The sequence below is a fragment of the Diplodia corticola genome, assembly GCF_001883845.1.
Source record: "Diplodia corticola strain CBS 112549 chromosome Unknown scaffold2, whole genome shotgun sequence".
NCBI lineage: Eukaryota > Fungi > Ascomycota > Dothideomycetes > Botryosphaeriales > Botryosphaeriaceae > Diplodia > Diplodia corticola.
In genome coordinates this window covers 149,092-175,692 of record NW_017971481.1, presented here as the reverse complement: position 1 = coordinate 175,692, position 26,601 = coordinate 149,092, and the positions used below count along the sequence as shown (strand labels likewise).

Genomic DNA, 26,601 nt, shown 5'->3' with positions numbered 1-26,601 from the left:
AGTGAGCGGATGCACTGCGAAAAGTAAGCACATACGGAGGGAAGAGGGTGATGACGAGAGGCTAGTTTCTTGGAAGTATATGCCAGACTCACAGAGCAAGGGTGAGGAGGAGCATCAGAGAAGTAAGGATGGTAAGCCATCGCGATGTTCACTGTCAAAAGTGTGAGAGTTAGGATGATTCATGGATCCCTCATCTCTTCAAGCACGAATTCATGTCCCCCTTGCTATCCGGAGGTACCGATCTTGATAATTCATACAGTCAAGAAGGTGAAGGTGAGCAAGAAGAGAACCTTTCTGTCCATAGTAGAAAAAAAATGAAGACTGAAAAGAACGCCCATATCATGCCAGCCAGGATCCCATGCTTGCACCCTCCAATGGGAAATCAGAAAACCAGGCAAAAACCCATCATTACCCAGGCTACCGTTAAACGCACGGAAGAAAGAAAGAAGAAAAAAAAGGTATTCGCAATCCACAATATAAGAATTGGAGGTTTAGGCCGTGAGAGGGATGTTTTCCGACGCCGCCCTCTACGTGATGCCAGCCAGCACTGAGAAATTGGAAACACAAATGCACGCAAGCAACCGTTTGAATCAGAAAAAGGGACAAGAGAAGAAGACAGCACCACCATCCAGCTCTCTACCAGAAACTGCACCAACCAATGTAATGCTGGCACAAGTTCTCCAAATTGGTCGCCTCCCGAATGAGCCGGTCCACTTGGTTGTTGACGTTCAGCTCCTCCTGAGGCTTGAAGTCGCGGCCAGTCAACTTCTGCTTGACGCGGGACAGAACCTGTAGCGCACGGGCGTTCTGTTCCTCCCTGGCCTCCGGCTCATTAGGACCACCTACGCCGGGTGGCACAATGCTGGACCGATGACGCGGGCGGAAAGACGACTCGGGACGCTCACCCGGCACGGCCACGTCACCCATGATGGAAGCGCGGCGTTGCGAAGTGAATGAGGGCTCCAGAGGTGATTCGCGGGTACCGAGGCGCCAGTTGAGGAGAGGATCGTGGATGAACTACATTGAAGAAATCGTATTAGCATCGTGAGCATTGATTTGAAGGCCAAGAGAAAAAACATACAGCTTCAAGCACAGCCATGACAGACTCCTTGTTGCTCCGCAACACACGCATGACATGTTCGCAGGTCGTGCGATAGCTGCCTTCGATGTTGCTGACTTCCATGGCGTACGTCAACATCCTCGTTAAACGGAACGGCACGCGTTCAGGGTATTTCTCGCGGTGCATTGCCACCTCGAAGCAGTCACCGAAATCGATGTGGATGATCTTGCCCGTGACTTTGTCGAGCATCAAGTTGGAGGGGTGGCGATCGCCAAGACCCAGGATATAACCGGTCATAGACATGACAGCCAAGGACCGAGTGTAGTTGGTACGGCGGTCAAGCCATGCCTCAGAGCTCTTACTCTTGAGCCAGAGCACACGGTAGAGATCTTGGCCGGTGGTGTTATCGAGAGCGTAACCAAAGACCTCAACCTTCTGCATCAACGTCAAGCAGTCGTAATCTGGAGCCATCTGCAACATGATACGGTGCTCAATGTTGAGAAGAATCTTACGGCTCTCACGGTATTCGCGGATGAGCACGTGGAGGGTGTCGCTGTTCGGGACCCATCCCAGGAGACCGGATTGGGTGGACAGAGGGATTGCGGGATACCGTTGGATGTTGAGATGCCGCTTCCGACATTCAGCGTCATGGTCAAGAAGCGTGTTGACCAGACCAAAGAGTTGCATAACACGCTCATCTTGACGAATATCTTCGTGACCTTTGAGAACGAACATGTAGTTGACGCCATCACTTCCCTTGATCATCAGCCTTCTAGGCCTCTGCTTGGATTGAATGACCGTGGAAACAGGATCGAATGACTGGATCCTAGTGATGGGCTTTCCACTCTGGTATGTGCCAGGTACAGCCAAGTCCAAGTCATGTACAGCCTTCAGTTTGGGTGAGACGTATTGAAGTTCGAGAGTCATCAAGGAGGGTAGCTGACGAGCGATCTTTCGGAAGACTTGGTAGTAAAGGTCCCAAGCTTGGTTCAAGTCACCCTCTTCGCCAGAATTCCTGAAGGTCTGGCACCAGTCGCGTGCCTCCTGAAGCTCGCGGCCGAATGACTGGATGAACGAGATTTCGCGAAGAGTCTCCGGGCCCTTGTCGAGCATAGCATGAAGTGGTGCGAGAGTCGCGAACATGCCTTCGATATTGCGGTCGCCAAAGTACAGTCTTGAAGCCTCTTCCAGACCCTCGTGCCACTGCTCGTGCCAAAGAACAGCGATACGGATAAGTTCGTGGCTGACCGAATCAGCTTGGTCGACAAGTCGAGGAGAGTGTTGTCGCATGGCGTCCATAAGAGCTGTTGCCGAGCGTAACCGACGAGTGACATCTGACTTCATCGAGACCGTAAGAGGGAACACCAATGCTTGAGGGTGAGCGCGTCCGACGTCAGACAGGAGGTTATGAATCGACTGGCGGACTCTGACATTTGGCTGGTTGATACGCGCCAAGAGTTGCGGAATAACTTCAAGCCATGTGTCGATACTGACAGTACCCACACCCTCTGTGACGGCGGTGTTGACCTCAGGATGGCCTCCGTGAGCGAACCAGAGGGTGAGAAGACGGAGGGTATCCTGGAGGGAACTGGCCGAAGAGAGCGAGATGGACTTGAAGAAACCGTGGATCGCAGGGACGATGTGCTCATGCACGGCACTCGCGGGAAGATCCGGCGTAGACCTGTCGGCCTGTGGCGACATGGCGTTGACGACCTCAAAGTTAGCCAATGCCCATGCGTGCCATGCCTTGTACCAATTCTGGTTATATCGTGTGGCTGCAGCGTAAGCAGACAAAACCTCGTGCACATGCTCGTGCGTCCAGTCGCCATTGTGCAGATGTGTCTGCCACTCGCCCTGCTTAAGGTAGCATTTGGCAAGGAGTTTCTGCGTTTCCGCCAAGTCGAAGTTATTTGCGCCAGGCGGCTGATTAGTGCCATTCACCATACCAGAGCCGTTCATGTTCAGGCCGTGCATGCCATTTACAAGACCGGTGAAGCCATGAACGCCGTTGACACCATGGTGGCCGTTGATTCCGTTCGGCATGTTGCCATTCTGTCCCATGGCATCCTTGGATCTGATCTGAAGGTCATCCGCAACGCGAGCAGTGAAGTCTTTGAGTAGGTCCAGCGCCTCCTCATTACGATCCGACGACCACATGAATTTGAAAACGGCGTAGGAGATAGGATGCGGTATCTCGTGGGCGTGATTCCGAACGTAGCCGAAGATGTCTTCATGGGTACCACCAAGCAAGGAACGCAACGACTTCTCAGCGAGGCCCACCCTTTGGTTCTTACGGCAGAGATTGGTGAACTTGATCCACATTTGCATGTTGTCCCTCGGCGAAATGACCAAGGCACGAACCTTGAGCATTCTCTGCCAAATTTCAGGATTGGGCTGGCAGCCGAGCAGGCGCTTCATCCAAGTAGAACGCATGCTTGCTTGCTTCTCGGGGTTGCTGCTGTTCTGCTTGTAGGTGATGATCTCCTCGAGCTCAGCAAGCATCTGCACACGCACCAGCGGAAGATAGGCTCGCTGGTAGGATTCGCCAAAGACAGCGCTGAGCTGGGTGTCGAGACCGTCGCGCGTTTTGGTAATGTGTTTCTGGGCCTCCTCGAACTGGTTGCGGTGGATAGCAAGAATGGCACCATAGTAAGACCAGTCTGGGGATGACGATTTCATCACCGACAGATACTGATCCATAAGCTCCCACTGTCCAAGGCCCCAGGCAGCAGCGGCAGCTAGAGGAGCGATCGATCTCCGGTATTCCTGCGGAGCGTGAATCCACTTGTCCTGGGCCAACGTCGACAGAACATCCCACTCGCCCAACGCGTGCAGACACTTCATCTTACCCATAGTGATCTCGAAAGAGTCGGGTTCATCCTTCTCACGCCTTTGATAGGACTTGAGGGCCTCCTCCCATTTCTCGAGTTTCTCAAACCAGGTCTCCTTGAGCTCGACGTCCTGATAGTTCTGAGCCTTCCTCAGAATACCAAATGCAGCGTCAGTCTGCTGCAGCTGGTTGTTGATACTGATGAGGGCCTCAACAGCACGAGCATTTTGCTCCGCGTTAAACTCAAGCTCCTTGTAATGCAAAGCCTTTGCGTATGCATGGCATCTGGCAGCGTACATTCCGAGAGTCCGGACGTCAATTGGAAGCGCCTTGTCATCATGTTCCATGAACTCAGCGAGGTTGAGGAGGATCTGGAGAATTTCGGGTGGAATGTTGGGCGACGCAAGTGCGATTTCAATGGAGCGCACAAGCTCTTCTTGGTACTGATCGTAAAGTTCAGTCCAGCAGGATACGAAAGCCGAGTTGAACAGACTCTTGGCGATGGGATTGTAGACGCTTGCTAAGGGCGTGCAGGCACGAAGAGCCTGTTGAGGAGACTCCCGCAGTAGTTCGACACTGAATCTTCTCATCCACTCAATCCAATCCTCACGAGTGGTCTTCTGAGTGGCGTCCCAAGCGCTCTTGAGATGTTGTTGGTTGACTGCCAGTTTCTTTGTCGAAATCTCTGTGGCATTAAGATCTTCGTCATCATCGCCGTACCGCTCATCTGGACTCAGATCCTGGGGAAGGGGCTCGCCTCTTTGTAGCTTGGAGACGATAAGGGCATAATTGGAATGAGGAACCTTGTGCGTGACAAGAATTTTGTTGATCGTGGGAATAAAATGGATGTAGTCAGGGCCCAGCTGGAAGATCAAGGCGGACAATGTGTCAAGCGCTGTCTGCTTAAGAGCGATATCGCTGCCCGCAAGCACTCTTGAGAGCGGATGGATGATCATGGCGGCGAACTCTGAGATATTAACCTGCCTTGAAAGGCGGCCTATTGTCTCAATGGCTGACTTCCGGAGGCCATGCGGCTGCCCAGGCTTGTCGAACATGCGAACGATGACGGGAATGATCAAGTGCATGTACTCCTCCGCGCTGGATCCGAAGATCAGGAAAGCATGGAGGACGCGTTCTGATGGTAACCGCTTGACGGATGTGTCTTGATCCAGGACACCCAGCATCAACGGCAGAACATTGGCGAGGTAAATCTTGAATTCTCCCTCGAGAGAGCGTGCGATTGCCTCGATGAGAGAGAGAATAGTAGCTTGCAACTGAATGCCACCGCTCCAGAACTCCTTAACAGTCTCGAGGATGGAAGGCAGGAAGGGCCTGATATGTTGGCGTACAATCCTCACAAGTTGGCTCAATTGGTTGAAGTAGCCTTCCACACGTCCTGCTGGTGCCCCACGAATGACGCCTAGGAACCCTGGCACAACCTGTGGTAGAAATGGCACGCACTTTAGGCCCATTGTGGCGTAGATGTTCATCACTGCGTCCACGACAGCCGAGTGGTACTGTGCGAGGGATGTGTCTTTGAGAAGCCCCATAAGAGTGTTAATGACGACCGTGGGATAGAATTCCTCGTTTGACGGTGTAATGCCGCTCATGATCAGAGAGACGTCGGTGACAGCTTGTGCTTCTGCTTGCAAGTTGTGCTCTGGAGATTTCTCGACGATCTTCTGGTACTCATCAGGATCCAATGCTCCGAGAACACCCATGAGCTTTACGGTTTCCTTACGCAAGGTGTTTGCTGGCTCCGTCCTCACAATGTTGATGAGAATCGTGAGAAGCTCCGAGTGCTCTTTGTAAGGCTCTATGACATAGCCGGCATTAGAAGCCAGTTGGCTGAGCGCAATCAGAGCAGCCATCCGTTTCGATTCCGAGCTGAGATCTTGGAGGTTCTCGATGATGATGTCCATCAGTTCGGGGATGTACTGCTTCATATCGTCACCACCCACGGTCGCAAGATCGCCGATAGCCTTAAGGGTGGATGACGCAACTTCGGAGTTGCTGTCCCGTGCTTTAGGTAGAAGGACGGTGATCATGGGGTCGACATAAGGTTTGATCAACTTTGGCGAGGCACCGACCAAGTTGCTGATCAATCTTGCGCTTTCCTCCTTATCCCGAGCACTGTTTGAGTACTCGATCTCGGTCAAGAGCTGAACGAGGACCTTGCGTAGGGACGGGAAAACGTAAGCTGGATTGACGGATGTCAAGCGGCCAATGATCGAGATAGCCGCTCTTCGAATTTCGAAGACTTCGTCATTCAAAGCCAAGAACAAGCTGCGCACGTTCTCTGCCTTGCCCAAATGGCGGTCAAATCGGTAGTCGAGTGCCCTGAGGACAGTGTGACGAATGTCTGGATCCACATCGGCAACGCCGCAAGTGAGTAGCTTCTCGATGACATCTCCCACAACCTGTATCGCGTGCTGACTCGTCTGAGTGACTATGGGGTCGCCGATAAAGAGCTGGCACGCAGTAAGTGCAGCCGCTTTTCGAATTTCCCTGTTGTCTGCTTCGACGTATTTTATGGCGACATCCCGAACGAATTCGTTCAGCACGTGCCCCGAGAAATTGAACTCGCCGAGAGTCTTAAGTGCCAGAGCGATCTCACCCTCTTTCTGCCTGATGATCTCTGGTGGCTTATGATCGCGAGTCCATATTTGTGGTGGTGAAGACGCGTGGTGTTGGGGACTACCCATAGAGATGAACGACCGACCACACAGAACTTGGCTGAGAAGGTCTAGTAGGCGCTCTTGGATAGCTGCTCTGCTAGAAGGAACGTAATGGGCCATGTCGACGAGACATTGGGTGAGAGGATCGCTCAGTCCGCAGGAGAACATTGGGTCGAGGAGTGAGTCCACGTGTTTACTGAGGGCCTGCTCAACAGCTATTGAGAGCATGCTGAGGCACTCGAAGATAGCTGGCTCTTCCTGCGCCCGATAGCGCGTCTTACGGATGAGTGTGTTCTTAATGACCGTAAGGGTGCCATCAATGTATTTTCCAAAGTGGCTGCCGACTGCTCCGGCAATCTTTCCCACGACGATGAATGCTGCGCTGCGGTCCTTGTTCTCTTCTCTGAGAAGCCCCTGCAGGTGGAGCATGCAAGTGTGGAGGTAATGTTGAGAGAAGTCGTTAGGAGAGTACGCAGCCAACAACGGTATTGTGACGATGACTTCCTGTCTGATGAGCGGGTCCCGGTGATCCTTGTAGCGCAGCACATTATTACAGGCTTCGATATACCTGGAACCGTGCATGAACATTGCACCTCGTCGAAGAAGCTCCTTCATAGCAAGAATTGCTCCGTGTATTGACTCCACAGTATTCACCGTGAATCCGGTCAGGACTTGCTCGTAGACCTTACCGAAGAAATGATTGCGCATCTGCTGGTCGCGCGCAGAGATAATCTCCAAGCAAGAGCTAATTGCCTCCGCGGCGGCCTGGCGAATGCGCACCTTCGGGTCCCGCAGCGCATACCAGATGACCTCGAAAATTTGTGGTACCCACTGGTACATAAGGGTGGGTGAGTTCTTCGCGAGTTCTCTCAGGTTTGAGACAGCGGCGAAGCGACGATTCTCCTGGCGATCCATCTGGAGCCACTCCAACGCACTCTTCACCTCGGCTTCGACCAGCTCTGCAGTGAGAGTGCCACCAGGCTTGGCCAACCTTCCCAGAGCGTGCGACGCGGCGTCGATGGCAGCATTGTCGTTACCCTGCGATATGGCGCGCAGGTAGCTTGCGAACCGGGTGGTCTTCTGGCCGGCATCGTCGCCCTTGAAGTCGATGAGCTGGTCTAATGCTTGGATTCCTCCTAGGCGCTCGTTCGTCTCGTTGCCCTGGACGACAAGGGCATTTATGCGGTTGCAAACGCGGTCGTAGTAGTTCGCGAACTGGCCCGGAGGCAACTCTGTGAAGGGTGTGAGCGCGGTCTTCGGCGGGCGGCGGCGTTAGCTCTCGCGACGACTGACCTCGATGAGCCGCCTCGAGGCTCTGACGGAGCGCCTTGGCAGCATTCTCTCTGACGTCGGTGTTCCTGTTGGTGTCAGCATGGAGCTCTAGGAGTGAGTGAGGCGCGCAGGTACCTTGACTTCAACTCGTTGAACAGCCGGTCGACGGTCTCCGGCGAAGCTTGCGCCATGTTGACGGGGCCGACGGGCCGTTCAGTGATGCGGAGCGAGGGCAGCAGCTGCCATGCGAGGAGGGCGAAGGAAGGGGTCGGTGTGGAGAGGACGCCGGCAGAAGTTCAAAGGTGAGGTCTCACAGCGGGGCGGATGAGTAGCGACGTCTGGCAATCGAGGTGACCTTTGGTTCGGGCAGCTTCACCGTCCCGCGCGCCCATGCCCGCGCCCGCGCGCGTTTAGCCGAGGATCCGCCGACGGAGTAGATGGCAACCAGCGATTCAGAGCGCGTGCTGATGCCCCCGGCTTCTGCAGAAATGGCTTTTTAAGTGACTGCGTGTATTAGCTTTTGCGGTTGCGGTCGGCTTAGGCACTGCAGTCGCACAAAGTCCGGCCTGCACCAGCTGCGAGAGATCACCAAAAGAAGGCGGCGCTTAATTCCACCATGCAGGCAGCTGCAGATGATCATCATGATTGTTGTATCACTACTTCCCACGATTGCAAATTTGCCTATTCGTCTTCCGAGTCCGCAAACATGTCTTCGGCCTTCGGACGCCGCCTGCGAGCCTTTGCCGCCTCCGTCTCACCGGCTCCGTCGTAAGTGACTATTGCTTCACCCACGGGCGCCTGACCTGAAGTGTCCGCCGGCGTTACCTCCTTCATAGGCTCACCGTCCACGTCATCGTCAGCCTTGTCGCTTGTGATGCCCTCCATCGGCTCACCGTCCACGTCTTCGTCCATGAGCTCGCCATCGACGTCCCCATTGCCCATCGGCTCTCCGTCAACCTCTTCCGCCATAGGTTCGCCATCCACATCGTCCTGTTTGCTTTCCACTTCCGCAGGAGCCAGCGAATCCTTGTGCTCTTCCTGCCTGACTTCTGCCTGAACCTCGACCGGCTTCCATTTTGATTTCGTCGCAGCTTTGGTAGCCTCGCGCTCTGCCATCTCGGCCGCTTGCAATTCTGCTTTTGTCATCGGTGGATTGTTGAATACCTCCATGAAGTGTGCCTGTGCTGCAGGTGAGAAGACGTTGCCACCATCCCACATAGACAGGATGTTGTTAATGCTCCGCTTCCACTTTTCTGCTCGCAACCGTCCCCACTGCAGGTCCTTCTCTAGTCGACCCAGATGCTCGAATAGCTTACGCTTCTTGAACGCTGCTTCGAACCATTCCCTGTAGCGCCAGGCTTGACGGACTCCGGAAGTGCCGCAGGATGCGAAGATGTCCGAAATGATAAATAGACCGATTAGTTTTGCTGATGATGGGTCCTCCCTCTCAGCTTTTTTCTCCCCGTTTTCTTCTTGCTCTGCCTCATCCTCCTGTTTCTGACGATCCGGGTTTGCACTGGTCAATAAGAAAGGCTTTTGAATGTTCGCCACAAGCATATTGACGATTTCATCGGCACCCTTATCAGCATGACTGATGGCAAAAGCTGAGACCCGAGCAACATCGCCCCTCCGAAGCCGGGCTGTTGTTGCTGGTAAGCGTGCTAACAAGTGGGTAAGCTTAGACTTCTTTAACGGGCTCAGGTAAGACTTCAGGGCATCATCGGTATCAATGCCAGCCTCAGGTGGGCCGCCAGAGACGTGTTGCTGACGTCGAGGTCCTTCATCATCTGACGCTTCTTCATCCGAAGAATCGTACTCAGGGTCTGATACGAACTCTTCGAACTTCGTGACGAATTCGAATGGCAATGGCTGCTCTGGTGCCATCCAAGGAGCACTATCATAGAAGACTCTTTGCTCCAGAACCTTGAAGCGACTACGCACATTCGACGTCGCTTCCTCACCGGTGATGGTTTGCCAAAGCTTCCAGCGATACCAGACACCAGGTGGGGACCGCGCATTCCACAGCCACTCCCACTTCTGATCTCTTTGGACCTCTGGCCGACTCATGAGTAGTGCCTCGAACTCGGGTCCATTGTTCAGTAGAGACTCAATGGTTTTGTTGATGAGCTTGAGCTGCTTTATATCCGAAGGCGGCTTGACTGTGATCTGCGTCGGCAGCGAAGCCCTGCCGAAATGAGATTGAGAGGAACCGTAGGGTGGGTAAAATTGCTGAACACCACGTAGCGAAGGCGGAGGAGGGGCACGGCTCATTGATTGACCTGCGGCCCCGGGGATGGACCTTGCACCAAAAGGCAGAGATGAGGGGACCGCATTACCGAGTCCTGACGCAGGCACGTCCAGCGACACTGAGGATAGATGCCGTGAGATGGACAAATTGAAGCCGAACCCTAGATAGCGCTTCTCCAATGCGTTCACGACGGAGTCAATGTCTTTTGCCGGGGTATTCTGCGCGAGCGTAACTATAGCCGTCGCCGACTTCCGGTCACTGGATCTGGAGTCGGAGTTCTTGCTGATGTTGACAGCTTCCACGGTAAGCGTTGAAGGTATCATTGCTTTGATCTCTGCGGCTGTGATGCCAGGCGGTAGCGAGGACAGTCGCATGGTGGGTTTTGGGACTGCCTTCTCTGCTGCTTTTGAGCTTGTGGGACGGTCCTCCTCATCATCTGAATCGCGAAAAGCGGTTGCAGCATCGAGAGGTCCAGAGTTGCTGTAGGCAAGTAGACCATGGTCTCTATCCTTGTGGGAGCCATCAATTGCTCTCTTCCTGGACAGAGGCGGCGGAGGCCCAAGACTCCCAGGTCCACTGTTGCCCCTGGGACCTCTCGGTGTAAAATGTCTGCCAGCGCCAATCCGCAGAGGGCCTGAATCGGTCGGTCTCGCATCGTCGTCGTCATCCTCGTCCACTCCCAGAGACTTTTGGAAGTCTCGGAGAGCTATCTTAGCCTCTTCCTCCTCACGCTTGCGCTTTGCTTCCGCTTCTTCCTTTTGTCTCTCGCGCAGCGATTTCTTAGCAGGAGCGCTCAGTTTGTCCGAGATGTCGAAGAAGTCCTTGGCTCCAGAAGACTTGTCCATGGTGGGCAACGCGGACGCTCAAGGGGATGATTAGTCGGAAAGTCTCAGTGGTGTCCAGCTCCGGCAAGTGTGACGCATTTGTAGCGAGCTCATGTATCCAGGCGATATGCGCAAGCTAAAAGGTGGACACAACAAGCTTCCAGGGAAGATTAGCAATGTCGAGTGAGCAGAGCGCCAGAGGCGCGATATGCTTGCGCCTACCATACCGAATGATTGGTAGAGCTGAAGATGAGCACAGAAGCGCATCACCATGCGCAGACGGCGATGTGTGCCTAGTGGTCCAGCGATGAAGGTCGGAAGCAGCGAACGTCGCAAGATCGAGGCTGGTGGATGTTTGTCCGAGTGCCGCGTAGGAGCTGCGACAAGGCCAAGCTCCAACCCTGTGCACAGACCACTACCCACTAAAAGTAGGCACGTGCGAACGCGAGTCCGCGTCGCTGCTGGCTGATCCGCACCCATCCGTCTTCATTGCTTGGTGACCCAACACCATCTCCAGCCCGCCACCATGTCGTCTGCGACCGAAGTCGAGGCGCTGCTGCGTTTCCTCTCGAAAGATGCCAAACTTCCCCTTGCTACAGCCCTGGGCAAAATAAAGGACCTTCAGCAAGCCAATCTTAGAAGGTATGACGTAATCTGATTACTCTAGAATACCTCGACGGCACAGGTGTTGTGTGTTGATTTCGCGTTCTGGCTATGTAATGGCAAGAGTCCCTGCGGCGGAACCACATTGTGTTTGCTAGCTGTCAAGTACCTCATACCGATGCTAACAATCAAAAAGTCCCGAACACATCTCAAAGGCCAAGCTACAAGACGTGAACAAAGTCTTCCCGGATGAGAAGCTGGCAAAACAAGTGTTCAACGCGGCGAAGCGCGTCAGCAAGAAACGAACATCCACCGCTTCAGATCAGGCAACCAGCTCTCCAACGGCAAAAAGACTCAAGCCGGCAGTCAGTGAGCCCGGAACACCAGCCGCATTTGAAGCATCACTGGAGCTGCCAGAGCCATGCCACGACGAGGGCCTGATTCGTGAAACTGCCATCATCACCAACCGAGCGCCATTAGTGCTCGCGTTCGCGGTTCAATTGCTTAAATACACTATGCCGGAACAACCTTTGTCAAGTCGGCTTAGCTTGGCCCAAGCAGTGGTAAGTGCGAACAGCCGCAGCAAGGCAGTCAGCGTTGGGCTTGAAAGTGGAAAGAGCGCGGATGAAGAAGGGTGGGGCGAAGGTCAGCCGACGGTGAGAATAATGGGTAGAGAAGTCAAGGTTATGACGCGATGGGGATACGAATGGAAGGGTCAAGACAAAGTCAAGGAGGAAACGTCGGAACCAGACTCTCAGCAGACGCTGCAGGGCGATGCAGAGCCCCCACATGAGCACCAACCACCGCTGTGGGGCCTTGATCTGGAGGCGCTGAAGAAGAAAAATGGTACCTCACACCACGCCCAGTCGACCACCGGCGGAATGCCAATCTACACGGCACAATCCGCTCGCTCGTATCTCTTGAGGTCATTTGACTCCATCGCACGTGAGGAAGAGAATAGGCCTGCAAAGAAGCAAAGCGGGGGGGCGAAGCAAGGGGAGAAAACTCGCAACCTCGGAATGCTACTAGGCGCGCTGGACCTGCTATACGCATCCTGGGCCGCCACGCTGGATGGGCACGAGCTCGATAGGAGAACGTGGGGCTGGTACGTTGCAATCCGTCCCGATGTTGCAACAGGGGCCGCAGGCTGGGGCGAGAAGAACCAGGTCAAACTGGGAGCAATTCTTGATTTGAGGAGGTAGCTCCGCCTGGGTTTGTCATTGCACAGAGCCGATCACTCTATGCTCTGATTTTTTTTTTTTTTACGATCCCTTGCGCGTTCGATTTCGTACCGTACAATCAATGCGATCAGCTGATGCATCATCGCCCTTGGGATGGATTGGTGAGCTCCAGGAACAATCGATCACAATCTTTGACTTCGCTTGAGGAGAAACTCAGTTAATACTACGTCACTGCTCGAAGCTAACAAGGACAAACTGGTGGGACTACGTCCGTTGATCAACAACAGTTTTGCAATATTGGCTGATTTATTAGCCGAGCCAGAGAAAAGAAAACCACAGAAAAAGCGCCCACTAGTGCCATTGGTCAAGGTCCGATATCGTCTCTGAAGAAAAGGTCAGACTGTTCACGAGGGCTCGCATGGATGTGAAGACGTTGGCAAAATCTGATCTCAAGGGACGGCGATCTTGCGGGGGCAGTGACCGCATTGCACAGTGGCCGAAGCGTCTAGGCCAGAAATCTTATTACCTTTAAAAAGCCGAGCGAGGGGGAGAGACAGCCACTTGCGTGCTCACTTAGTCTGGACGGAAGCTGATTGGACGCGAAAGTTTTCGATTCGGCGGTAATAACTAGTGCAGCGGGCTGGCTCACCTGGCTCTTGCTCGACGAGGCAAGGAGCGCAAAGATCACGCCGGTTGTGGGTCAACGGCGGAAGGCTGCACATGCCTCTGCGAGCGGCGGGGGCAGCAGCTTTGGCGGCGCGCGTATGCAGGCGGCCAAGTTGCGACAGGCCGTGGTGTCAGAGGTGAGGTCGCCAGACAGCGCAGATGCAGGGAGCCTCACACCGCCTGTTCGAACGTCTGCAGCCAAGGGCCGCGGCGGCCGTCGCTGGGATGCTGGGATGCTGCTCGGCGAAAGGCTCGCGTAAGGGAAAAGCGAGGCTGGTCGTCAGGGCCTCACGTTGCCACTTTCTCAGTCGGGGACGGAGGACGCCTGTCCAGCCGGCGACGGCAATGGCAATGCGGCCAGGCGCGCACGCACCCGCGAACGCGAACAGCCTCATCGTCAGCTCAGTCCGCTGCGGAATTGCGCAGGTGGGGCGCGATGCGTAGCGCGGGCGGCCATTGGGCGGCATGGCCATCTCCAGACAGAGTTTCAGCGCGTGTGCTGCCGCCAATGGCTGCGTATCAGCGCTGGCCGCTGCCTCATGTGCGGGCTGACGGTGGTGCATTGAACATCCGGCAGGCGGCGCAGGAGTCATCGTTCTGTGCCCACTGCCCACTGCCCACCCAGAAGGCCCGGTTTGCGCGCAGACAGGGTCCAATAGAAATGAGCGCTGGGCTCGCCCCGTGGCCCGCTCCGGCGCCCGCTCGTGGGCTGCTGCTGCTGCACGCCGCAGAGGGGGACGGACGAGGTTTCTCTGCCGTCGAGTCCAACGGCGGCCACGCGCGAGCCGGGCAGCTCCGCCGCGCCGTGTCGTGGGGCCGCCGCAGCGTACACAGGACCGCAACCGCTGCGCGCCATCAGGGCAGCAGTGCAGCCGCGGCGGCAGCGTCGGGACGAGCAGCAGGCCGGGGCTGTCCACTCGGCAGGCCGCAGCACGATGCAGCAGCCGGCTCTGCTGCACGCTCTGCAATCCTTGCGGGCAGATCAACGGAACCCACGTCGAGCTGGGCCGTGTGGCCGCGCCATTGCGCTAGCGCCGCCGGGGCCTCAAAATGTTCCTTCTACCACCTGCACCCTCCGCTTCTCTTCCTCCAGCCCAGCATCCCGCCAGACAACGAAGTCGCCCAAATCCACCCTACAGGACACACCCACCGCCGCCACCCTATTTCGTCGAGAAACATGCCGCAGGCTGTCGCTGAGCTGTAAATCCCCCACTGGGGGGCGTGTGTCCTGCGCGCCCTCCAGTCCGGCAGCCCACCGAGAATTCCAACACTCTACGACGATACTTCGCCCTCGACCGCTTCGAGCAAGCTCTTGCTTGAAGTGTAGACCAAAGACCAGACTCTACCGGAGTACCCGCAGAGTTCACCACAGCGGCACCGTTGTCTGTCCGTCAGGACTCGACGAACACCCAGCTTGGATCTGGCCCCACGGCCCTCCAAGTCTCGAAGTCCACCAAAGAACCCCCCCCAGATCGTCCGCAGGCGACTTGTCCAACTCTTCAGCCAGCCATCACCCCATCTTCACCCCCGAATCCTCCACCTCCCTTCTCTTCTCCCACACCTTAGTCCACCTCCATCGACTCTATCCTAGAACCAAAAACTTCAACAATACAAGTGAGACCAAAAGTCCAAGCAATTGAGAGAAATGGCAACCATCCAAACCAACAAGAACAACGGTCTCATGACCAACGACACTTGCTCGCCGGAGCTCAGAAGTCCTAGCGGAGCAGTAAAGGCTGCCAACTCAAAGGCGCCGGCCCGCAAGAATATCTCTGGCAAGGGAGTGAAACGCAGCTTGGGCGTAGCTTCCGATGAGTCACTCGGCAACGAGGAAGACACCAGCGCGGACGAAGCAGATAAAGAGGACGACGACGATCCAAACGATGATGCCCCGTCCTGTGGCAGAGGCAAGCAGCCTGCTATCCACATCGAGCCCGCCGATGCAGAAAGGAGTGACGACCGCGGGACGGGGCTTGATCAAGGGGGTCTCCTCACCCCTCTATCCAAAAAGCGTACTTTCAGCAACACTGGCATATTTGCTGCGTTCCGCGATGATGCAGCGAATGGGAATGAGAAAGAGACAGCTATGGCGTACCCCCGCAAAAAGCTGGACAGGAAGTTGAGTAACAATCCCAACGGCCTCCTCGCCTATGAGGGCTTTCGCAAGGGCAGCATCGCATCTGAGGACGGTCCCTCCATTGTATCAGAGAACGCCATTGACTCATCCGATGATGACGAAATCTACAACGCCATCGACGACATTGACGAATCCGAGAACGACGAGTACATCGATGAAAACCTGGAGGAGAGAGCCCTGCGGGATGCGTTCAACACGTCCGACAACGAGAGCGAATTCGGCGACGGCCCTGACGTCTCAATGCTGCTCGACAGCGGTTATCTGGAAGGCAGCCTCCTTGACATGGGCGACGATCAGATCTTCGGACTTTCTGGCGAACAATGGGCTGACATGGAGGAGATCACCCCCGTCCAATCAAACACCTCCACGAGGCGTGTGCGCTTTGACGACAACGTGCACGCTGTTTCCGATGTCGACAGCGACGACGACGAGACCTCTTCCGAAGACCTTAACAGTTTCTTCCCCGACCTGTTCCACAAGGACAGTCAGATGCTCTCGAGCTTCCGGGGTAGCCAAGATCTGGACGATATCGATTATTTCGACGAATCGACGGCCAGCGATAGCGAGAAGTCATACTGGGACTTCCGTGATGAGAAGGAGCTGTCCAGTAATTCGAGTGACCGAGAGCACGATGTCCACACAGAGTCTGACTCAGACTCAGAGGCAGGCTCCAGCGGCTATGAGAGTATGGCTCACTTGACTTGTCTTGATTTTCATGTGAATGCTGACAACACGTAGCGGACGAAGGTGACACTACCGATGAGGACCTACCTCCGCCACCCACCATTAACAAGCCATCACGTGTCCATCGTGACTCATTATCCTCGGCCGGCTCCTCCACCCCGAAGCCGTTCCCGCGATCTAAGAGACAGCCGCCGGCTAAATCATCAAAGCGGAAGGGCCCAATCAAGGGTTTCTTCACCCTCGATCCAAAAAGGGCCATTGCGATTCTGGACAGCAGTGGAAAGCGCATGGTTCTCAGGCCTGCGCGTGTTTCGGATAACCAGTTCTGGACTGCTAGCACCACTAGCAGCACTGCGAACAACAGCCCACGCAGCGAGCTGCAGAACCTGAACGGCGATGACAGCGACTTCAGTGATGGAAACACAAACTTCACAGACATCATGTTGAGTGGCATCTATGGAGCAGCTGGTGGCCTCGATTATCCGGTTGGACCTCCTGAAGCCTTCTATCCATTCGTTGGCATCGATGCGGATGGCACGATGGACTTCGATGACGAGGACGACGACGAAATCGAAGAAATGCTCGATGTCAACGACTTCATCGACTTCGGCAACCTGAGCGACTCTGATGAGGCTGATGAGACCGACGTACCCACCGCAACCAATTCTCCCACCAAGGTTCATGCGGGGCATACCCCTGCCAGGAATGGCCTTTCTGCCGCCCATGAAATGAGCCAGAGAATGCTTCAACATTTCGACCGCACCAACATCAATTCGTTCAGAAGGAACCAGAACCGTTACCGCGACGTGGCTCGGCTCCCTGATGATCCAACGGCCCGCGCGCAAGCCTCAAGACCGGTGCGTACTGGAGCCTCGGCCGATGCCATCATCACTCCGATGCGCAAGAAAAAGAAAGCGAGCAACGTGGGCGTCGCGCGTGCCAGCCCTCTTGCCAAGAAGTCTGGTCCAATTGCTGGCGCCTTCACTCCTCGCCGGCCTTAAGGCAACCTGTTGTCAAACCGCAATCAGATGTGTGCGTCCAACAGTCTCTTGCACATGATATCGTCGAATAAATGTCAGTTGATGGGTCACGCATGTTCATCGAATTTCTGGTGTACATCCCGTAGCCACGGCTTTTACGACGTCACGGCCTCAGGACTTGTTCGAAACTAGGACGTTGCTTCGGATCATTTCTTAAAAGTTCAACTCTTCAGTTCTCAGGAGACGGAACAGACCTTCCAACGAGTAATGCAATGTACGATGTGGCATGGGACCATATGCCTTGCTGCGCCCTGCTCTTGGGATACAGAGTTGGAGCAGACGGGTTTGGTGATGCAGCATTAACTTGGTTGGAAGGCGGGTACCGCTTAATGTCTAGTTTCCTCCTTCATTTGTCGTCTCCATATCGTTCTTTACTTTGCGTAATGGCTTCCGTTTCCTGGGCCGAAGTCTCAGTTTCTCCCTGTTCTTCTCAGCGACACTCGGGATGTTGGTTCTGGTGCTCCAAGGCGCTTTTTCTCTCTTTCTCTCTCTTCAGTTTGCGATACCAACGACGACTACTCGTCCACCCCTCTCTTGGACTGGTTCTTAGAGCGGGGATGACCTGGGGGTTTTTCGGGAGGTCTGAATCTCTTTGACTAAGACGGGATACTGGAGCAACAAGCGTACGGAAAAAGGGGACTGCAGGCTCGTGTAGGAATATTATCCAGTAGCATGAACAATTATGATGATGTGTGTGCCATTATTGCAACAATATGATACGACACTAAAATAGACGAGAGATACAACCAGACTGCCACTTTGCGCAAGCATGACGTTGAATGTCCTCTGCAATACGACGGCAGTTTGACAGCTGCCGGAGTAGTGCGTCAGTTCAACAATCCTAGCACCAATCTGTTCCACGTGACCCGCTCTTGCCGATCCGAACGGGGTGTCAGTCTCGTAGCGTCGTCGCACCTGCCCCCGTAAGTAGTCACGGTGCTCATCAGCAGATACTTCCAGTCGGTTTCCAATCAACGAACACTTGCATCATCTCTCTCAACGCCGAGCTCCAATGCCGAATCCGAAACCCTCGCGAAAGAACCTGCTCATAGCCTTTGACGCCTTCGGCACGCTCTTCACGCCACGCGCCCCGATCGGTGCATTGTACGGCGAAATTGCGCGCAAGCATGGTATCTGCAGCGATGTTTCGGACGAAGAGATCATGCGTAGCTTCAAGAAAGGTCAGTCGAGTAGACGGCACTTTTTGCATGCTTTTCCGACCGTTAATTCCTTTTTCCGAATGTCGTTACATTGTGCACATTGGCTTGAGTGCTCGGTGGACCGAAGCTTGTTTCCAGTCCCAAAAGTAACATGATGGACGCATGAGGCTGACGATAGAATTGAATCGCAATGCAGCCTACAAGCACAATGCCACAGCAAGACCAAATTTTGGAAAGGAAGTGGGCATGGACCCCACCGCCTGGTGGAGCAGCGTATGTCGACTATCTCTTTGGCTTGATATTCACACTCTTTTTGCCCGTCACTGTGGGAAACCCAAGACTTTCCTTTTCTGTTCTGATCCAACATATTCCTATATCCAAAATTTCGACACAGTCAGCCATGCAGGCCAACCTGCTTGCCAATTCCTGATGGAATATCTCCTTACGCTTTTCAACTTCATCTGCTTATCCACAGTTTGAACATGTTTCCTATACAACCAACAACAAACAAAGAAAGCAGGAAAGGAGAAAATATTCCTCCTCTTCCTCCTCCTCTTCCTCCTCCTCTCCCAAGCTAACGCCAATACCCAAAACTCCCGCAGCTCATAACCGAAACCTTCACCCCCTTCCTCCCCTCCGCCACGACCACGACCGTTCCCCCAGCCCTCCCCCACCGCCTCATCCCCGACCTCCTCACCCGCTTCGCCAGCCGCGACGGCTACACCCTCTACGACGACGTGGTCCCCCTCTTCACCACGCTCCGCGCCGCCCGCAACAACACCAACACCACCACCACCACCACCGCCGCCGCCGCCGCCGCCGCCACCCGCCGCCCCCGCAGAAAAATCGTCACCGCCGTCCTCACAAACTCCGACGACCGCGTCGCCGGCATCCTCCGCTCCTTCGGCCTGCGCGTCGGCCACACCGACCCCAAGACCGTCGAGCGGATGATGGTCGTCGTCGGTGCGGCGGCTGGTCGTGCCGAAGCCCCGGTGATGGAGGCGCCGCTCGGAGGGAAGAAGGAGGAGAAGGAGAAGAACGTGGAAGAAGGAAAAGAAGGAAGAGAAGAAGGAGGAGAAGAATCGTTGGGCGATGGCGACAGCGACAACGACATCGACTTCGTGCTCACGTCATACGACTGCGGGTACGAGAAGCCGCATCGGGCCATGTTTGATGCGGCGAGGCGGCTGGCGGTGGCGCGGTATGGTGCTGATCGTGGGCGTGGGCGTGATCGTGCTGGCAGAGTGGTGGTGGGGGAGGAGGAGGCGGAGGCGGAGGCGGAGGATGGTAGTGGGGGTGGTGATGATGGGTTTGGCGAGTGGGAGGCCGTGTATGTGGGCGATGAGGTGGATAAGGATGTTGTGGGGGCTGAGAATGCTGGGTGGGCGCCGGCGTTTTTGGTGGATCGGGAGGGGCTGCTTGGCGACGCTGCTGGGGGTGTGGTGACGAGGCGTGACGTGGGAGGGCATGGGGAGAAGGAGGTGAGGGTGTTGCGGGATCTGAGGGAGTTGCAAAGTTATGTGCTTGGTTGATGCTATTGATGGGAAGGGAGGCGCTCATGCATCACTGTTGCGTAGAGTATGTAGAAGGACAATTCTATTAACTTTGTCCCTCAAGGAGAAAGGAAGCTAAGATTGCTCGATTAAACTGCATCACCGTCCATGCCGTACGAGTGAACCCGCTACTTGCAGAAAGAAAAGAATCCAGAAACCCGATAAAGCAGCCACGGTAATTTTGCAAACAGCCATGCCGGGTATCCTATGTGTCATAGCCAATAGCCATGCCAAAGCAAAAGAAAAGTCATCCCGCACATTGATTACATCCGGAACCGAAAATTCAGCAGAAACTTCCATATGCCGAGGTGTCTGTTGCAAAGTGAACCTCGATCAAAGGCCGAGCTGGAAGGTATGGAAGTTATCGCAAGGAAATCCCGCTCGAGAACGTGGATAGCAAGGCCCATTTAGGCCTTCGCCTTCCTGCCGCTGTTAAAAAGGTCAGTGGTCTGTCTTGGTCTCACACTCCGATGAATCAGACTCACCGCTTCGCCGGAGCAGATCGCTTCGCCTTCGGGGCTTCCTCAGGGGCCTCCTCGGGGACCTCCTCGGGGGCCTCTTCCTCAACCTTGTCCTCCTCAACGACCTTCTTGGCCTTGGCCCTGGACTTCTTCTGGTTGGGAGCTACCGCAGGCTCCTCGTTGTCTTCCGCGACGGCCTTCTTGGCACGGGAAGCCTTGGCCTGAGGCATGGAAACCGGCTCCTCGCCGTCTTCATCTGCAGAGTTGTCGTTCTCCTTGACGTCAACCTCTTCAACCTTGGCAGCCTTAGCTTTCCTGCCCCTCTTCTTCGGGGCAGGGGCCTCTTCTTCCTCGTCCTGCTCATCAGCTTCCTTGGCTTTGACAGCCTTCTTGCCCCTAGCCTTCTTGGGGGCAGGCGCCTCTTTATCCGCTTCTTGCTTGGGATCTTCCTCCTTGGCCTTGACGGCCTTCTTGCCTCTAGCCTTCTTGGGAGCAGGCGCCTCCTCTTCCTCTTCCTGGATCTGTTCCTGTTCCGGTTCCTGTTCCTCGGCCTTGGCTTTGGCACTCTTCCTGCCCCTAGCCTTCTTCGGGGCAGGAGCCTCTTCCTCCTCGTCCTGCTCATCAGCTTCCTCCTTGGCTTTGACGGCCTTCTTGCCTCTAGCCTTCTTCGGGGCAGGTTCCTCTTCCCCGTCATCCTTACGGGCACGCTTCTTCGACTTCTTCTCGGTGTCGTCGTCGTCCTTTGCTCATTAGTTTATCATGTCATGAAGAGCCTGTCGAGGGAATTCTACCTCATCAATGCCCAGCTTCTTCTTATCGGCCTTGGTCAGACGGAATCCGTTCTGGCCTTCACGGTTCTTTTCAACATCCTGATCTCGCGTCAGTCCACAGGCTTTGGTGCTAAAGCTCCGCATGGGTGCACGCGGTGCTTGAGGTACTCGGAGAACTCACGCCCTTCCAGTCCTCATCATCGACATGGCCCTCGTCAATGGCCTTCTGGATCTTCTCTTGGGCATCATCGGGCAGCTCTTCAAAACCATCGAGCATGCTCATGTCGCCGTCAAGAAAGTCCTTGAGGTTTCCGATGACCTTGGGGGTTACGCATCCCCTTGAGAAACAAACGTTAGTATTGAAGGTCTGAAAACGGCTCAAGCAACACTTACCAATGCTTGTAGGCCCAGGAAGTGTTTTCCATGACGGTGACCATGGTGGCGAAGCGAAGCTCACCCTTATCGATCTTGACACCGGCTTTCTTACACTCAGTGTTCTTACAGGTGGCTCGCTTGTTAGGCGAGATTTCTATGCGTATGTTAGCTGACAGTGACCATGTGGAGGTGCCAAGAACGGGATTGGAAGCCTTGAGTGGCGCAGAGCGCCCAAGGGGGGTGTCGCAAAGCAAATGAGGTTGAGAAAAAAGCGCGACAAGGGCGATGGAAGCAACGACCATTGAAAGGTGCCGGCTCCGTGGCGTGGTTGTTCGCAGATGAGGTTGCGCAGCGATTGTGCGACAAAGAAACGAGCGTAGCATGGCAGGGGAAGCAAGAAACAAGCTTACCGACGCGATATCCAGTAGGCATTTTGGCGGCGGAATGGCGGTCTAGCGGGGTCGTTGATACTTGTCCAAGAAGAGCCGGCGCTGGCGTGATTATGATAACGGCGGGCGAACTGCGAGGTGCGCGGCGGAACGTGAAGCAGGGAGGGTGGAATTGAACGAAGGTCTTGCAGAAGGACGGCGACTTATAGCCGAGGGACGAGGCCTGTCACGAGCTGGAAGACGAAGAGAAGATAGTGGAAGAAGTTGGATGAGGAGGGCGGGTGAAGTTCATGTTGTTTGCGCGGGCTCTAGGCTTCCTTGCCTGGCAGACGCGACCGGGCGCGTTAGTCCTGGCCGCTGCCCGCTGGCTGCTGTCCGCCCGCGCCCGGCTTCTGCCTGCACGTGGGCCGTTTCAAGCAGGACCAGTTCGAGCACAAGGTCTCATCGGACCAAAGATTTGCCTGCAATCAACACCGCATGTTCTGCATTGTCAGACAGGCACCGGGACTGGACTGCGCCGAGGGCCAGCATGGGCTGATGCTCTGCACGACCAACAAGCGCCCGGAAGAACGCCGTCGGAGAGAACAAGCCAATGCACTCTGTACTAGCTGCTATGAGAAAACCATGTCTTGGGAGCTCGAGAGGCAGCCCGGATGCGCTGGAAACGGCCGGCGGCCACGACTAAAGAGTGACGCCAGGAAGCCATCGCGAGTCGAGACGTCATGGCCGCCTTTTTCCTTTGACTCGCCGCGCGCCGCCCGCGCTCCAATGCCCCCACGACTCCCTCGCAGCTGCTCCCCAATCGATGCACACGAGCTTCAAGAATGTGCTCAGTCGAACCTTTCGACAGCCTGGCCCCGCTCCCGCAGGATACTTCACCGTGGCAGCATGGCTGGTCCCAGCTGCCGCTGCTGATGCCCGCCATCCCCAGCGCCGACATTTTTCTCGCACCCGCCAGAGATGCGCTCACCCGCCCGACCCCCACCGTGACCCCCCAGACGCTGCTCAGTCCGTCTGCCCGCCGTCTCGGAGACCCCGCTTTCCCCAACACCCCAGCGCCGAGGCCGTCGAAGCCTGGGTCGACTGCCTCGAGCCTCTCCTCCCGCCGCATCTTAGCAGAGCTTCCTCTGGCACGCCCGAACCTCCGAACATAGGTGCAGAGAGGCTCGAGTCTGCGAAAGCCATCGCTCTATGTCTGGCGCTCTCGAGGAAACATGACGGTGTGGACATTCTCAGCTACTTGGCCATACAGCAGGGGCGATGGGACGCTGTCATGTGGCTCCTGAAAACGGTCATCGAGATACCAATTCCGGAGGAAAAACGCGTCGAGGATATCCCTCTGTCAGCCGCTAGAGTTTGGGATGGCATCCACGGTTCGCTAGAGCTTGCCACCCAGAGACCCTTGGCTCTGCGAAGAGTTGCCTCTACCCAGCCTTTCACGCAAAATCTAGATCAATTGACGAACCCGAAGAAGTTCGGCGAAGGCGGATCGTCTTACCGAAACGGTGCGCTTGGTCAAATATGGAGGAGTTTGGGCAACATGATTCTGATTGCTGTTGGAGACCGGCCTCAAGAGAAGGACGAAATCTTGGGCCATGTTCTCGAGCTTCTTGCCTACCTTCATCACGCTGACATAATCCCCGAGTCGGTGTATCATTACGACCCTCCAAAAGACAAATACTCTCTTCAGCAACCACCCACTCTCTACCTTCTTTCCTCCAAAATCCTATCGGCGCTGTCAGACGCGGCTTGGAGAGCGCATGAGTTGGCAGCGGCATCAGAGAACAAAACACAAGCACAGTACACCATTTTTGGCCAAGAAATACCTGGCTCAAGATACAAGATCCGTACACCAGAACTTGGTCCAGAGGTCTGGCTGGAGCTTGTGCTTTGGTCGTGCCTTCATGGGAAATGGACGGTTGACGGCGCTGCTATTCTAAAAAAGCTCACAGGCTACAAGGACGACTTGAGATGGTCAGTTCTTCACTGGAAAAACGTCTTGCATGACCGCTCCGGATCGTCGTTTCGCACCATGACTTGGACGGACCTGTGGTCCTTTGCTAGGGCCCGCGGAACGCAGGCGAGGTCCCCCGAACGGTTTATGGTTGACAGAACCATCAGCAGCGAGGTTGTTGCGGCCTACATAGACGGTCTGCTCAACAGAATCATGGCGGGCGTTGTTGATGCTGGAGTTCCTGTTGCCGACATTTTCAGAGATATCACTACTTTCAAAGCTCTGCTCGATCGCGACAATCTTGGCCTCGGGACTGCTACGTGGGAGTCAACCATTGCACGTTTCATGGAAAGCGGTGGCATCGACCCGGACATTGAAGCTCGTTGGCTGGAGAGGCTGTCGTCCTTCAGCAGCAGCTTCGACCAGGAGCTCGACTATCAGAATGCTGCTCGGGAGTACGAAGACAGCCCAGGCTCGCCATCTTATATCTTAGATCCCTCGTCAATTTCTTTGGGCGTGCTACATCAAGCTCTGCGTATCAACATCACGAACGGCAATCTCACGGGCGCCCTCAGAGTGGTGTCGCAACTTCAATCGGTCACGGATCAGAACAAGAGAAGATCGATTCAAAAGTTCTTTGAAAAGCTTAACAGCCCATCTGAGGGTGGCTCTGCGCCCAAACCCTTCTCCAGCAATATTCACCCGAGGGACTATCCAACCTACTTCCCACAGATACCACCCACCCTTCTGGCCGGCATTTTGGATCTGGCAACTCAAACTCGAGCATATGACGTTGCCACACGTTTGCTGTACTCGGACGATATCGACGGACCCTTGATTCCTCTGGAACTGTACGAGCATAGCGACATTGCCGCGGCGATCACGAAGTACGCTTATGCTGTGGACGATGCAGATCTGCTCGTTCGCGTCACATCTCTTCAATCCGAGAGAGGTGGCATCGCCCCCCAGACCTCTTGGGCAATTCTCGAGATCCAAATGCAACGGCAACAGTGGGATACTGTTGAAAACGTAGTTCACAATCTGGCCATGCACCATAGAGAAGCAAGGGTGGCGAACGTCGGTGCACTCATAGCAAGGCAGCTCCTCATTCTCCAAGACAGAGTGCTCAAGCAAGACGAGCGAGTGACCGAGACACATCCTCTCGCCAAGGCTGCATCTATCTTTCGCAGGCTCATCAAAGCTAGGTTCGGCTCAGGCGACAAGGAACGCTATCACCGCTTCCACGGCATTCTGTGTGTCCTGTCCACGATTGGGCCTGAGTGGCACGAATTCTGTTCCCGCCTATTCGTCTACCGCGGCACGAAGTCGCTGGAGAGATGTGTCAAGGAGGAGGACTTTGCGCAATTGCTGCAAGGCGTCACAGAGACCCGCGGTGCCCACAATGGCATGGAACTGATGGCCAAGTGGTGTGAGGACGTGTCGGTGGCCCCGCACCTCGAGAGAAAACACTACATGCAGAACGCCGAGCGAGAAGTGCGTTGGGAATTGAGAGTCGAGGAAATCATTGTAGAGGGAAAAGATGGGTCCGAGCTCATTCTTCGTGGCAGGCGCCTGTCACCCACGCTTCCTCTCATGCGTACAGTGTATCGGGCTGCGTTGAGGCAAATCAAGGAAAACCCCACGCTTGCGTGGGAGAAACAACGTGTTCGATCGGTTTTGAGCTGGGCTCTTACCGGTCTGAGAGCCATGGGTCTGACCACGAAAGAGATTTGGTACGAGTTGGATGGAATCACGAGGGGCTTTGAGCTGTGGGACCGGGCGAAAACGGAACACAGGAAAAGAAAAAGACCTTCAAACAGGAAGGCCAGAGTAGCAAAGCGAGCAAACAAGGCCAGCGATGGTTCTGTGAAAGCAGAACTGACGCGGAGGGCTGAGGGGAAAGAGAAGGGCCAGTGATTCCCGATATGTACCACGTTTTGTACTGCTGTAAATACTTGTAGATGACGATCATGTGTGCTTGTGTTTTGTTCGTTCCTGTGCTTATATCTAGACTATAGACACGGGATACTGTTGGCGACGTAGATATTGCATTTTCAAACTGCTTCGACTTTCGGTCGATTTTCATAATAACAGCATGGTGGCACTGTAGGACAACGGCCTATGTGCTCCGAGGCAGCGTGACGGTGGTGTGAGCGGTCTCTCTAGTGAGATGGGCGGAAAGTAAAAGAGAAGGCGCTTCGTCGGGTGCTGCATCGCGGCCTGTACGGTGACAACGGAGGCCGAATGATTCCCGACATGGTGTTTCCTTGCTCAGTAGCTAGACTCGATACACCTCCATCACCTGGCGACCAGCTGTCCTGATGCGTCGGGGATGTGATGAGCAATGGAGAAGACAAGATCAGCTGCACTCATTAGGACTTCCTGTTTCGCATCGTCACCGTATCGACCAACATTGTCGATTCCCCCGTCAGTTCCAGATTGGCGAGATCTGGTGGCTTGCAGATCCAATAGGCGCCGGGACCGTTCCTGACGCTAACCTGAAAGGACCGAGTGTTGACGTCTGCTACTATACGGACTGTCACTTTCCACTCTTCCATCGCTTCCTTCTGGCGGCCCGTTCTTTTCCTGGGGTTCCTAATTCCTATGCAGTCATGATTCTGCCATGGCCCCCCTCCCCCCACACGTGCGATTGATGTAGACCACGCCGACTGCGGCATAGTTGTTGCCAGCCATGATTCGGCACGGCCGCTCTGGA

At 55.1% G+C, this 26,601-nt stretch overlaps 7 protein-coding genes across 7 annotated transcripts; 4 read left to right on the top strand and 3 right to left on the bottom strand.

Annotated features, from left to right (window-relative positions):
- Positions 1–636: 636 nt before the first annotated feature.
- BKCO1_200054 (phosphatidylinositol 3-kinase tor2) lies at positions 637–8,031 on the bottom strand (the record flags this gene model as incomplete). The annotated part of the gene is made up of 4 exons (XM_020272557.1): positions 637–1,017; positions 1,082–7,800; positions 7,862–7,926; positions 7,976–8,031. The coding sequence occupies 4 exons, from the start codon at positions 8,029–8,031 to the stop codon at positions 637–639; spliced, it is 7,221 nt and encodes a 2,406-aa protein (XP_020134979.1).
- A 490-nt stretch (positions 8,032–8,521) lies between these two features.
- Positions 8,522–10,933, bottom strand: BKCO1_200053 (coatamer subunit protein; the record flags this gene model as incomplete). Its single annotated transcript, XM_020272556.1, has 1 exon — positions 8,522–10,933. One exon carries the CDS (start codon positions 10,931–10,933, stop codon positions 8,522–8,524), a length of 2,412 nt encoding a protein of 803 aa, XP_020134972.1.
- A 505-nt stretch (positions 10,934–11,438) lies between these two features.
- BKCO1_200052 (uncharacterized protein) lies at positions 11,439–12,717 on the top strand (the record flags this gene model as incomplete). The annotated part of the gene is made up of 2 exons (XM_020272555.1): positions 11,439–11,554; positions 11,712–12,717. The coding sequence occupies 2 exons, from the start codon at positions 11,439–11,441 to the stop codon at positions 12,715–12,717; spliced, it is 1,122 nt and encodes a 373-aa protein (XP_020134973.1).
- A 2,290-nt stretch (positions 12,718–15,007) lies between these two features.
- BKCO1_200051 (atp-dependent rna helicase drs1) lies at positions 15,008–17,184 on the top strand (the record flags this gene model as incomplete). Its single annotated transcript, XM_020272554.1, has 2 exons — positions 15,008–16,184; positions 16,238–17,184. 2 exons carry the CDS (start codon positions 15,008–15,010, stop codon positions 17,182–17,184), a joined length of 2,124 nt encoding a protein of 707 aa, XP_020134974.1.
- A 1,051-nt stretch (positions 17,185–18,235) lies between these two features.
- BKCO1_200050 (haloacid dehalogenase) lies at positions 18,236–19,915 on the top strand (the record flags this gene model as incomplete). The annotated part of the gene is made up of 3 exons (XM_020272553.1): positions 18,236–18,404; positions 18,580–18,656; positions 18,986–19,915. 3 exons carry the CDS (start codon positions 18,236–18,238, stop codon positions 19,913–19,915), a joined length of 1,176 nt encoding a protein of 391 aa, XP_020134975.1.
- A 428-nt stretch (positions 19,916–20,343) lies between these two features.
- BKCO1_200049 (zf-parp-domain-containing) lies at positions 20,344–21,974 on the bottom strand (the record flags this gene model as incomplete). Its single annotated transcript, XM_020272551.1, has 6 exons — positions 20,344–20,365; positions 20,422–21,137; positions 21,189–21,266; positions 21,349–21,505; positions 21,561–21,696; positions 21,953–21,974. The coding sequence occupies 6 exons, from the start codon at positions 21,972–21,974 to the stop codon at positions 20,344–20,346; spliced, it is 1,131 nt and encodes a 376-aa protein (XP_020134812.1).
- Positions 21,975–22,736: 762 nt separating this feature from the next.
- BKCO1_200048 (c6 transcription factor) lies at positions 22,737–25,802 on the top strand (the record flags this gene model as incomplete). The annotated part of the gene is made up of 1 exon (XM_020272550.1): positions 22,737–25,802. One exon carries the CDS (start codon positions 22,737–22,739, stop codon positions 25,800–25,802), a length of 3,066 nt encoding a protein of 1,021 aa, XP_020134811.1.
- Between the last annotated feature and the right edge of the window lie 799 nt (positions 25,803–26,601).